General features: G+C 41.3%; 1 protein-coding gene across 8 annotated transcripts in view; it reads left to right on the forward strand.

The window, feature by feature from the left end:
- Positions 1–410: 410 nt before the first annotated feature.
- Positions 411–12,269, forward strand: part of PPP1R12A (protein phosphatase 1 regulatory subunit 12A) — a 112,603-nt gene continuing 100,744 nt past the window's right edge. For 5 of the 8 annotated variants that reach the window (XM_051795714.1, XM_051795710.1, XM_051795716.1 and 2 more), the window contains exon 1: positions 412–763. In XM_051795714.1, the coding sequence (XP_051651674.1) occupies positions 527–763 (237 nt within the window). In that variant the 5' untranslated portion in view covers positions 412–526. Of the gene's footprint in view, positions 764–12,269 lie in introns of all 8 variants that reach the window. The other 3 variants (XM_051795711.1, XM_051795715.1, XM_051795712.1) reach the window with 2 other exon arrangements.

A 12,269-nucleotide genomic window follows, 5' to 3' on the forward strand; every position in this document is an offset into this window, starting at 1 on the left:
CAAATGGCAGCTGGTGCTTTTGTATGTCACGCTGGCCTGACGTAGTCATGTGTAACCTCCCAAAACAAAGGACCCTCAGGAGCTGTCCCATTTCTTTCCTCTTTTCCCTCCAAGTGTCTGCACGTGCCCCGTTTGTCATTACAGGCAGAAACGCGGGTGTTGCTACAGGTGACACAGAGGTCGCACACAAGGGCTGCCAGCATCTTCAGCTAAGCTGCCCGACGCAGCCGCAAGACCACGAACTCCCCGAACTCCCCCACCTCCTCCCACCTCCACTCCCACCTCCCCTCCCACTTCCACTCCGGCACCGCCCATCCCGCGCCGCTCGCGCACGCGCCCCGCCCCCTGGAGCTCTCGCGAGGTTATGCTAACGAGCAGCCACCGCCCCGCCCCTCCGGTCCCCGCCCGCCCCGCGCCCTCCGGCTGGGCGGGTGAGCGCGCGCGGCCGCGGTGCGCTGTGGGATAGTGGCGGTATAAAGTGTACGCTCGGCGCGGCCGGGGCTGAGGGGGCTGGCGCGAGCGGGGCATGAAGATGGCGGACGCCAAGCAGAAGCGGAACGAGCAGCTGAAGCGCTGGATCGGCTCCGAGACCGACCTGGAGCCGCCCGTGGTCAAGCGCAAGAAGACCAAGGTGAAGTTCGACGACGGCGCTGTGTTCCTGGCCGCCTGCTCCAGCGGGGACACTGAGGAGGTGCTGCGGTTGCTGGAGCGGGGCGCCGACATCAACTACGCCAATGTGGACGGGCTGACCGCGCTCCACCAGGTCGGTGCGGGGCTGATCGAGGGGGGCCTGGCCGGGTCAGGCGGGCGGGGAAGGGGGGGGCGAGGCCGGCCGAATGTTTCCCTCGGCGGAGGTGGAGGAGGAAGGGGCCGGAGGCGGCCGCGCTCCCTCCGCTGGGGGGTGTCGGGGCGGGGAGGCGGCGGCGGGGTCGGGCTGGGACAGGCCGGAGGGGCCGGGGCCGAGCCCCGGGGCCGGCGGGGCTGCAGGGGCGGGAGGCTGCGCCCCCTCCCCGCGGGCCGGGCGTCGGAAGGGGCGGCTGGGCCTCTCCTCTGGCGGGGAGGAGGTGCCGCTGACCCCTTTCGCTTTCCCCTGTTGGCAGCGCCTCCCTTGGAGGGCCGGGGGCAGCGGGCCCTGCCCCGAGGGGGTTGCGGGGTCGGGGGCAGCTGCTCCCCGGCGCGGGGGGGTGACTGCAGGTGAGGAAGGCGGACTCGCTTTCCCCGCTGCCCCTTGCCTGGGATCCCGGTAGCAGTTCCCTGCGTCCCCCGTCTCCACGGTTCCGCAGCAGTTGAGCCGATTAAACCCCGCTCGTGTGTGCGAGCAGGAGTGGGGAGAGTCGGATCGTCTATTTCTCTCCGGTTTCTATGGGGAGCCAGTGTTTTGTTCCTTATATAGAAACGCGTATCAATAAGAGGCTGCTTGTTTTCGTTACCGATGGCTCCCGCCGCAGTGGGAAAGCTGAACTTCAAGGGAAGCAGGGCTCTTACATTTTTCTTCCGTGCGTTGGAAAGTAGTAAAAAACCCAATCCATATCGCTTTGTTCTGGTTGTGAGTATGTGGGAGGGGGTTGGTGCCGAGGGAGATAACTTTCACTTGGGGCAGGGGGGGAATGGAAGGGAAACTGGCTATGGAGTTTCCTCAAAATGGATGCTTTGTGCATGTTGAACTTCATAGCAGTCTGATTGGAATCTCAAAACGTTAGCCAAATAAGGAAAGACTGTGGCAATCCGGAGATAATGCGGGTTTGCCTGAATAGTTTTTTTTTCTCTAGAAGGCCAAAAGCTTCCACACAATATTAGATTCACTGAATATTTGGAAAGCAGAAAATGATCTTTGACAGGCTAGCTTCTCATTCTTAATTTTAGAAGTTCTTCAGCAGTTTAAAAAAAAAAATCTTAGTGATTATGAGGTGTAGGTTGATCAAGTAGAAGTTTTCCCAAAATGATTAGGTGAGGTAGTTAGGATATTGTTTTTATGCAGCACTTTTCTCGCATAAACCAAAAATGAGATGGTTAGTTTATTTTCTGCATTCCATATAGATTTTTCAAGGGTGTGAGACTCTAGAAATACATTAATTGCCCTGCAGTTATCCCCTCCTGAAGATAAAAGTTTCTATCACTCTTTGCTCTGTTTCCTGTGTATGAGTTGTCACTTGCTCCCCTGTAAAGGGTGTTGGTTTACTTTCAGTTGTGAACTGAACTGGAAGAATGAATGTGTGTTGTGGTTAAGCCTGTCAGCATGTTACTGCAGCACAGTTACCTGACTGCAGGCTAGCCCGTCACTTCAGTATGAGTTTTATGTATTTATCCTCCTCTAATCAAGTTATGATTGCTTCATGCTTCCAGGGAGCTCTGTACTAGAAGTCATACCTTAACTGGTTAGATCCTTGGGTCTGCAAGTTACTGTACTCCAGTGATTGGTAGTGATTGGTAGGAAAGGATGACGTTTGGCTGAACTCTATTGTTAGAATAAGAGATGGCGTTATCTCTCTTTACGAAGTCCAGATGGCATTTTCCAAATGTCTTTGATACTATATACAACAAAGCTTTCATCAGGATAATTCTGCACTTATTCTCTCCTTTTTACCTGTAGTCAGCTTGCCATTTGGAAGGTAAAAGTTGAAGGGAACAGAGGCAAAGATTTACATCACTTCTAAAATTCTTACTCTCCCACCCCCCCTTTAGTGATACCAAAGGGTCTTTTCTGCTTTTATGATATTGAAAGCAAATAAGAAGATCAGTTGTAAAGTTATAATCCTCTTGAAGCAGTCCCATAAATGAATGTTGCCTGTTGCTATTTAAAAAAAGGCATATAATAAATCCCTGCCTATAACCAACTCTGAATGGTTTCACTTCATTATTATCAATAAATCTTATTTTCCTCTAGTATGCCATATAAAAGGTGCAAGTCAAACATGATGCAGTCTATAACATGGATTCATTTAATCAGATTTGGCTGCGGCATGAGCAAAGCTGTGTCTGTTCTCAAAGGAAACTTCAGAAGCTTGTCATTCTTCCTCACAGTTTTGACTGACTGATGTCAGTTGTGTCAAAGTCCATGTTGTTGTGTTTCAGACCGCTATGGTTTGCTGTTGCTTTGTGGGTTTTCGGTTGGTTGGTTTTTTTGTTTCGTGTCATCTGTCAGATCCCATGTAGATGTTACTGCTTCGCAGGAATAAATTTACCATAGCAAAGAGAAAATTATTGTACCTCTTTGGGTTATGTCTTTTTTTTTTTTCTTCCATCAATTTTTTTTTGCAGTTATGGAGGGCAAATGCATGTGTCTGAAATAGCAGTAGAGTTAAATATTTAATATGCTGTTTAGCTTCTGATTTTCCTGATGCGTATGGCAGTTATAGGAAGAGACTTCAGCTGTGTTTTCTTTTCCATGGCCCAGGTAGTTGGAAGTGCTGAGGGGGAAGTACCATTAATCCTGAAATTCTGATAGACTTCAGATCTGGTCTTTAGTGGAGCATCAAGCTTTCACTAAAGCCATTAGCTAAGCTTTTCCTTTATCAATGGGGTAGAATGTCATCACCATCAGAAAGCTTTATGTGGAATTGTTTCTCTTTCTGCATATGGGAAAGAAAAAATTACAGTTGACTTGGTAACTCAGTTGTGGTAGGGGGGGATTATATTTGTAGGTACCTGCTTCATGTCTTGACACTGCCAATGAGTAATTTTGATTTATATTTGCATGTGCATAAATGAGGGGACTTGAGTGCATCATATCTGAGGATAGGTCAATTAAATTTTTTTGAGATCTTGCAGAAGGGGAAAAACTTGTCATTATGTGATTATTATTATTCCTGTATGTAATGGTTTCAAATGTCACTTACTTTAAGAACTTGTTCTAGCACAAGTTCTCATATTAGGCCTTTAGCACAAAGGACCAAACTGTGTGTACCATTTTTCTGTCTCAGAGATATGTGCAGTGTAGGATATTGCAGCAGGATAATATGTACTCTGCTGCATAACCTGCATTTATATTGTGTGCATGTGTCTGGAAGATCATGAAAAGAAAACTTACTTTTAGATTAAACCTTAAATTTACAATCAGATGTCAATGTTTACAATGCATTACTTTACTAGAAGTTGGTTTTCAGTGTTGCATTTGCAGACAGTTGTCATGCAGGATGAGATCTAACTTAAAGATAAGTGCAACTTTTCTAATCTCCTTAACAATTGAATGTAACGGGAACTTGAGACAAAAAAGAAGCCCAAAGGTGAGCTGTGACCTTGCAGGTTATTAGTTTCTGCAGATAATAAAATATTTTCAATAAAACCTGATCTCTTCGAGGGCAGACGTATTTCTTCAAAGTGATGTTCAGTTCTGTCATCCTGAAAGCTTAACACCTTTCCTTCCTCAGAGTTTAGACTCTCTTCTGCTTTCCCTGGCTTACATGAAAGAGGACTTGTTTCACTAGCTCTGAGTGGAATTTATTGCTTAGGTGGCTGAAAGTAGTTTATCTAGAAGTTATGTAGAGCTTTGTACAGGAAAGAGGAGCCCACCCTTTCTGGGCAGCACATGGGAAGGCTGTGTGTAGTAGGGAGGGACCATGATGTGGCCAGTTTCCTGGAAGCCTGGATTTCCTGTGCACGCTACTCCACTGGGAGTATGGGATGTGCACTGTGGAGTACCTGCAGTCTCCTGATAAAGAAAGTGGCTGAGATTAGGCTGTGCTTAGGTGTGACAATTTATGCAACCTGCTTTTTGACTGCCTTTATTCTTTGAGGCTGACCAGACTTAGGAGATAGTAACCTGGTTTTTGGCCTCATTCTCTCTGGTGAGAAGGTGAGTGCTGCAGCCTAATTCCACTACATAGCATGAAAAGAATATGTCCTGATCTTACTTCTTCCTAGGGAGGGTACTGCTTTGGAGCTAAGATAAGGGAAATTGTCTTGGCTGTTTGTGTGTGGGGATCATCGAGTACCTGTAGGGGGTGTTACTGGTGAAGGCCCCTGCTCCTTGATGAGGGATTCATGTGCTCTCTTTTCATCTGGGACAAGTACAGTTTACTTAAGCAATATTCCTTAAAGTCTGTCTCTCTGTATCAAATAGTGGTTTTCTGCAACTCCTCAACTACTAAGCTGAATATGAAGGTCAGACTGTTTTACCAACATTTACATAGCTACATATCAGTTTGCAGGCAGAGCAGTCTGCAGTGTTAAGTTTTGATTTGATGCCACTGTTGTAGGACTCTGCTGCGTTGATCCTTTGGTAGTAATTAAGGTGTTATGTGTTTCACTGAAATCTTCCCTTTTCTAACTGAGTAAGGACAGGTGTTGCTGTCTTAATATTTCCTTGAAAAGTTCTGTCAGGACTTCTGTTGGCATATTCTTAGTACTTGATATAGTAACGAGCATTGTTACAGTTGGCATCAACTGTCCTTGTTACAACACCCTTTCAAACACCGAGTGATACCACAGGTACATAAAATCTACCAGCACTGGATCCATTTGCCTTAGAACTTGAGAAGAGGGCATTAAGTCTTGCTGTTGGGATCCTTTTTGATGAATGATAACATGGGTCATGTGTTTGAGCTGGGGCCACAGCATGTCAAGTCGTAAGAGCAAAGAAGAGGTTGTTACAGTCTTAAATCTGTAAGGTGTTTGCATCATAGCAGCAGCACCCCGACAACCAAGGGTAAGGAAGGTATGGAAATAGCTCAGAGCTATCCTAGTAAAGTTGCACTCTTCTGGAGGGGAAGCAACCTTGCAATCACCAAACCTCCTAACGCTCTCATTGTAGATGTTCTGCAACTGAGAATTTTGGAGAAATTTGCTAACCTTGTATTATTTTTTTTTTTTTTTAGTTTTCTGTCTGTGCAACAAAGCACAGAAAAAAAGAGTCCTGAAATAATGGTAATATTGACTTCATTTGGTGATTAGACTACAGAGGCATATTTGTTTAAAATCCCTTTTGTAATAGGAGTTGGTTCTTGTGTGGGCCATAGATCTTTCTCTCCGTAGTTACAGTAGCTAGGTTCAGATTGTACAATAAATACTTGTTAACTTTCTACTGATTTTGCCATCTAAGATTTTTTTTTTTTACTCTTTGAAATGGAGGTAAGAAGAGGAGAAAAAAAAGGTGTGATTTTTCGTAATATACTGTAAGTATAATAGTGAAAATCTTAAATGCATTCAAAAGAATTGTGTTCTTTTTGGTGTTTTATAAAAGAAACAAATAACCATCTCTTCACCTTTTTAAGTGTATTATTTCTGAGTGGTCTGTCAAGTCTGAACCTGGGATTTCTATGTTTTCTTTTCATTGCTATGGATATTTCTTGTACACAGATAGAATAACCCAAGTGAATTCTAGCATATAGAAATTATTAAAGTATTTAAAGCCAGTTTCCATGTTAGCATAACTGACAGATTTCTTAAACTTGCTAGTCATGGGGGAAGAGTTCTACATTCCAGTGTAAGGATGAATTCAGCTGGTAGGGCTTTAGTGTTTACTGAAGCTAATGTTCAGGGACAATTTCTGCTGGTCTACAGATATGAATTTCACCGTAGCATTATTGCTGCTTTTATAGTAGAGCTTTGTCTATGATTTTCTACATATTCTGGTCTGGTTTCGGTATTATTAGAACACATTTTCATGATAAGTCATCAAAAAGCACCTTGTAAGAGTAGATGAGATGTATTCTTTTATGTAAGAATCAAACTAATGGGAACATGGTTGAGTCAAGGCCTTTTTGATATTAGCTTTGTAGTAGCAATAATGCTATTTTTTACCAAATTACTGAATTTCAGTTTGTTAGCTAAATCTGAGTCCAGGAGACAGAAGCAGTCTGTATAAATCACTAGTAGAGATACCACTTAAGTCTTCTGAGGGACCTGTATTCCAGGTTTAAGAATATATATTAAATTTTAGTTGGAACAGATAATTTGGCAGGGTTCTGTCCAGTTCTTTGTTTGTTTCTCGCTTTCCTCATACTCTCACTCTCTCAAAGTTATTACTTAGCCTAGTTAGACACTTGCTGCAATCCTCTCAAAACTTGAGAGCCCAATAATTGATGGCCTCTCTCTGTGTGATTGTGTCTCCAAAGGCTGGATTCACACCATGTGAAATTGAGGGACATGCACATATTCTGGCAAATACTGAAATTTTATCCAGGGATATATTCAGATGAGTTTGATTTAGACCAACTAATATGCTCTGAAAGGAACGTGGTGGTAGTTTTGGACAACTGTAGCAGGAGTACACCTTTTCTGGAATTCTTGCAACCAGGAAATTGTAAATGATATCTTTACTGCTGTATTGTAATATAAATATACTTTATAACATGTAAGACATGCAGCATATGAGGACATTTGCCTAACAAATATTATATCAGTGCTCAACAATATATTTTTCTTCATTGATCTGGGCAATGGTAAAATGCAGACTGGAGTTCAGCTGCAAGGCAGTGGAGCCATCCGTAAGCTGGGCAGCTTCTAATGCTGCTGGATGGGCGGTGACATTCCAAACTCCTTTACTTTCCTATATGCATTCTTGAAATGACAGTCAATGGAAAGCATGGCATAAGAGTGGCAGCATTCCTCAGCTGTTTCCTTTCTAGTAGTTTCAAAACTGTAAGATAAAACAAGTAGACAAAAGATGGTCAGGGTACTTGAGGGTATGGGGGAAGCATTGTTGGATTTTTTTTTTTGATTTTTTTTTTTTTTTTTTTTGGCAAGACCTGGTACCCAGCTTTTCTGTTTTAGTTGTCTTTTGAGCTCACTGAATCAGCCTCTGTACTTATCCTGGAAACACTGAATCTTTTGATGGCTCTTTCACAAAACCAAAATTAGAGCAATATGATGAAGTTTTTGAACAAGACTGTTTCCCATTTATGCCTGTGTTAGCACTTACCCATTAACAATATATTTGTTAGACTAATGGCTTCTAAGGGTCTGTTAAACAGAGTGAAGACTGGAGTTGGTTTTATGAAGAGGGTGAAACCCCTGAGAAAATCTTAACCACTAAATGTAGCCTCACTTTGGGGCTGCACACAAACTTAGGTTTGTCTTCAAGACTGCAAGTAAATAGTTCCTATACTACCTCAATTTCCGAATATTTACATTTGGTCTGTAACTAGCACATAACCATCTATTTTGTTACTAAATTATCTGTAAGCTGTGGTCGTTGGAAATGGTTCTAACCCCAAAAACCTATCTCACTGGTGTTTTTTTATCTTTTATTTTTAAATCAGTCTGAAATATCCTTTGATTTATTTTCCTATGTTACAATTGTAATTCAGGCTCTTGAGTTCAAACTATGACAGCTTGCTTTAATGTGACTAGTAAGCCAGCCAGTGGTGATTACTATGCAAGTTTTAGTTCTGGGGTGATTATTTATTTAGTTTTGCAGTTTCTGTTTTGCCATACTGACAGTGAAGCTAGAAGAGTAGCCAGAGTTTTCTGTATACATACTTGAGTATTTGAGGTTTCCTGTACATCAGAGAATTATGTGCGAGTCTTGGCCTGTGTTGTGGATCTGAAATATATATATTTTCACATGAATTTCAGTTTCCTGGGGTTGTCCCAAGTTTTAACAAAAGTACTGTTTTTGCAGTATGTTCACAAATATATGCAATTATACTTGAATAAGTAGGCTTAATTAAATGAATAATCTTAATGAAATCAATTAGTTTTCCAAAAGAGTGCCTCCCTGTCCCAACAATGAAACAATCCAAAACTACTTGTATTATCTCCTCAATCAATTTGAATTTTTATTACCTTCCCTGTGTTCTATACAATATAAGTAACATTGCTTATTGTCGTTGCATCATTAAATTATTTTTTAGCTAGTTATGAAAAGTCAGTGCTTTTAAGCTTGTTTTGTTAACCTGTTATTTGAAAATGCTTTTAAACCTGGTGCTTTAGGTTCTGAACTTGCTGCAAATTTGGGCAAAAATTATTTACCTTAGGTTTTAGTCAAAGTGAAAAGTGAAAGTTACGGTGACAGCATTATGTCTGTGGGCCAAATTTGGACTCGTGTTATTAAGGCACAATCTCATTTCTATGAAATTGTATAAAACAATGTCTTTAGAAAGCTTGCCAAATTTCACAATTTGCTACCACTTTTACATTGTTCAATTACTGTAACAAGTTGAATTATTTTAAGTCCTAACAATAAAGATTTTTTTTCATGAGGGGTCTGTACTTTGTCTCCTACTCAGTAGAAAATGAAAGTAAAGTGTGTTACCTCTGAAAGAAGAATTTTTGTGCAATGTCACTTTCTCAGCTTCTGAGTGTAGCAGAGCAGAGAGGGTGAGTTGTGCTAACTCGGACTGGCAGTGGCTTTTTGTGGATGAATTTCTCTGGACGTGGCTTTCTGGTCACTCATTTTCTGCTTGCTTGCAGACAGCCTAGCAAAATGCTTGGCACTTGTGTGTCCCTATAGCTATGCTTGGATATGTGTAATAGTGGGACTGAATACTAGCACTTGGGTGGTGCAGTGCTTATTGGGTATTGGTAGGCTTAGGAAGAGAAGCAGCTTTCCTCCACCTCTGTAAAGGAGTAACCTAACAGATCTAGTGGCTCTTGTGCTTAACACTTCTAAAATACGTGTAAAATAGTGAAGGTGGGCTTTGGCCTCATCTATCAAATAGGACTCCGAAGAAGGCTTATGAAGTTACTGTATAAACCAAGTTTTACCTATAGCTGTATATAAATATAGCAGCGGTGATTTTAAAACTACTATTTTTAAGGAAAATACAGAACAACTTGGTGTGAATGCCAGAAGATACATGATATATTTTATGTTTTATCAGTTAGCCATTTAAGATGTGGGGGTGGGGAGCTCTGTCTCGATTGTTTTCTCAGCAGTTGAAGAGATTACTGTACTCTATGATACAGTAAAAAAGTGTTGATTGTAACTATAACAATAGCATTTGAAAGCTCAAGTGGCTTTTAGGACTTGACTGCTGCAAATAAATATTATTAGAATTTTTTCTGCAAAAAGCCTACTCATATGAGAATCAGTGTACTGGTGAACAAGTTACCATAGCTTTCTGAAGCATGATCATTAGTAGGTTCTATGGCATAGGGAACATGGAAATGGGAGTTTTTCTGGATGTATATGGAGCAGTTCCTGAGAGAAGATCAACTGTTGGGTGTCAGCTTCAGTTTGACCTATAAAAACTTTACAAAAGCCAGAAAAGCCTACTAAAACAAAATGTGTGATTAATAAGATGGTGGATTTTAAAAGCTGTTGATGCTATTAATGGTTTGGCATCCTTTTTTAGAGTAAGTGACCTGCCATGTCAGGTGCATATGCTGGATTAAAACATAAAACCACAAAAGTTGTGGCATGGAAAAGCTTGCGTGATATTCTTATTAAAGACATTTTGCTTTTAAGTTGGTTTGTATGTGTTTGTTTTTTTTTTTAATTTGATTTTTTTTTTTAAATTTGAGGGGTTTTTTTTGTTTGTTTTAAAGAGCATATAAATTAAAAACACATTAGTAAAAGTTGAAGGCATGCAAGCTATGGGGATTCAAAGTGAAAAACCAAACAGCACTTAAATGTAACTTTCTATTAAGGAGCATTGGCATCAGAGCCATAGTTTCTTCAGTGACATCATTCATCATCAACTACTCAGAGATATGACTTGAAGAGCTGATGTGTAACTTCCCCCTTTTTGGAGATCCTCCAAGGACTTAGTATCTGAGCAGCTGTTTGCTTACCTGCACAAGTACTTAGTGTTTTCAAGACAGAAAAATCTCATGACTGCATTTGGAAGGCTTTCTCTTAATTTCTTCTAGGATTTTGAGCACTTCTCATTTGTTCTCTGTAATTACCTAATATTATTTTCTATTGCCAAGATAAATGACTTAAATATGTGAGAATTTTCTTGGGGTTTTTTTCCCCTGTTCATTTTGCTTTGTCATGTTTTGCTGATAATGTATTTGGTAACATGCTTTGCATTCTGTTAATACTTGGAGGGTGCTTATGCAGAACTTAAGTAACAGCCTGAATCAACTGATTTGGACTGCTTTATTGCAGCTTAAACTGCAAATATTACTTGGGTATTAAACTTTAGGTCAGAACCTTCAATTTCTAAAACAAATATGGTTTAAAATCTGGCTTCAGATGTTTGGCAGTTGAGCTCATGCATGATAGGCTGTAAAACTGAGGAGTGTCACTTAAGTAGGAGTGACATCACTAACTTTTTATCAATACACTTCTGTGCTTATCTTTAGTAGCTGTCTGTGATTCATGAGACCCGTATTACATCGTACAGTTGCATAAGTTTCTCTTTTAAGAAGTTCTACTACCTAGAGGAAGTTGGGCATGGGGAGAGTACGATTCCCTCCTTGCTCGAAACACTGTATTCATACACCAACAATACTGTTGCCAGTTTAGCAGAGAATGCAGAGTGGAGGGAAGTTCTTGCTTACAAGACTATGCTAATACACGATGAGTAGCAGAGTGATGGTGGTCTGCTGGAATAACTAGGCAAAGGTAATGTGTCTGCCCCACTTTCTTTGGGTGAGTGGAGGGGATGAGAGCAGCAACTAATCTGAAAATTACACCTGGCACAGTGTCTAAACTGAAAATTACAATAGGGCCACAAGCTACTGGCTAAATGGGTTGGTCTGTCATGCTGAGAAAATCCTCTCTTTAGCCATCAAGGCACGTGTTTCTGTAGTTGAGCCGGTGGTTCTGGCTACTTTGGTATCTTGGATTTGAATTGTGTGTTCTGATGCTTGTTTAACCTGGGGCTTTTGACTTGCCATCAGGCGTCTCTGTCACATGTAATGTCCAGAAAAGCAAGAATCAAAGGGAAGTGCTGCATCTCACTGAATGAGTGGAAAAGGTCAGATTGGACTGCTTACAGTAAAAGCTGTAGGAGCTGCAATATGAAGTAAAGCTCACTGAAATACTCATGCAGAAGATGCTATAGTTACAAGCAGCTATAGTCAAGAAAAGTTACATTTTTGCAATGGAAATAGATATCCCTTATCAGCAGGTATCAGGGGGTTATAGATTAGAGCAAACTCATAGTGATTTTGATTGTTTACTTAGCTTTAGAAGCATTTGGAGATGTCAAACTCTTTGATCTGTTTCACTGAAAGAACTTTTTGATTCAATCCCGAAGAGTGGTAGTGTATTTTTAAAACAGGCTGTTGTGATGGTTATGGTGTAAGTGTATATATTTTCCTCCCCTCCTACTTCAAGTGTAAGTTACATTCTATGGTTAATAGTTCTTAACATCTTGAGTGTCTTTGCAGCTATTAGGAGGAAATGTTTTCATGCCATATAGTTTATTGACTCTTGT

Source organism: Manacus candei, unplaced genomic scaffold (assembly GCF_025592945.1).
Source record: "Manacus candei isolate 608988 ecotype Guabito, Panama unplaced genomic scaffold, ASM2559294v1 h1tg000043l, whole genome shotgun sequence".
In the NCBI taxonomy this organism is placed as follows: domain Eukaryota; kingdom Metazoa; phylum Chordata; class Aves; order Passeriformes; family Pipridae; genus Manacus; species Manacus candei.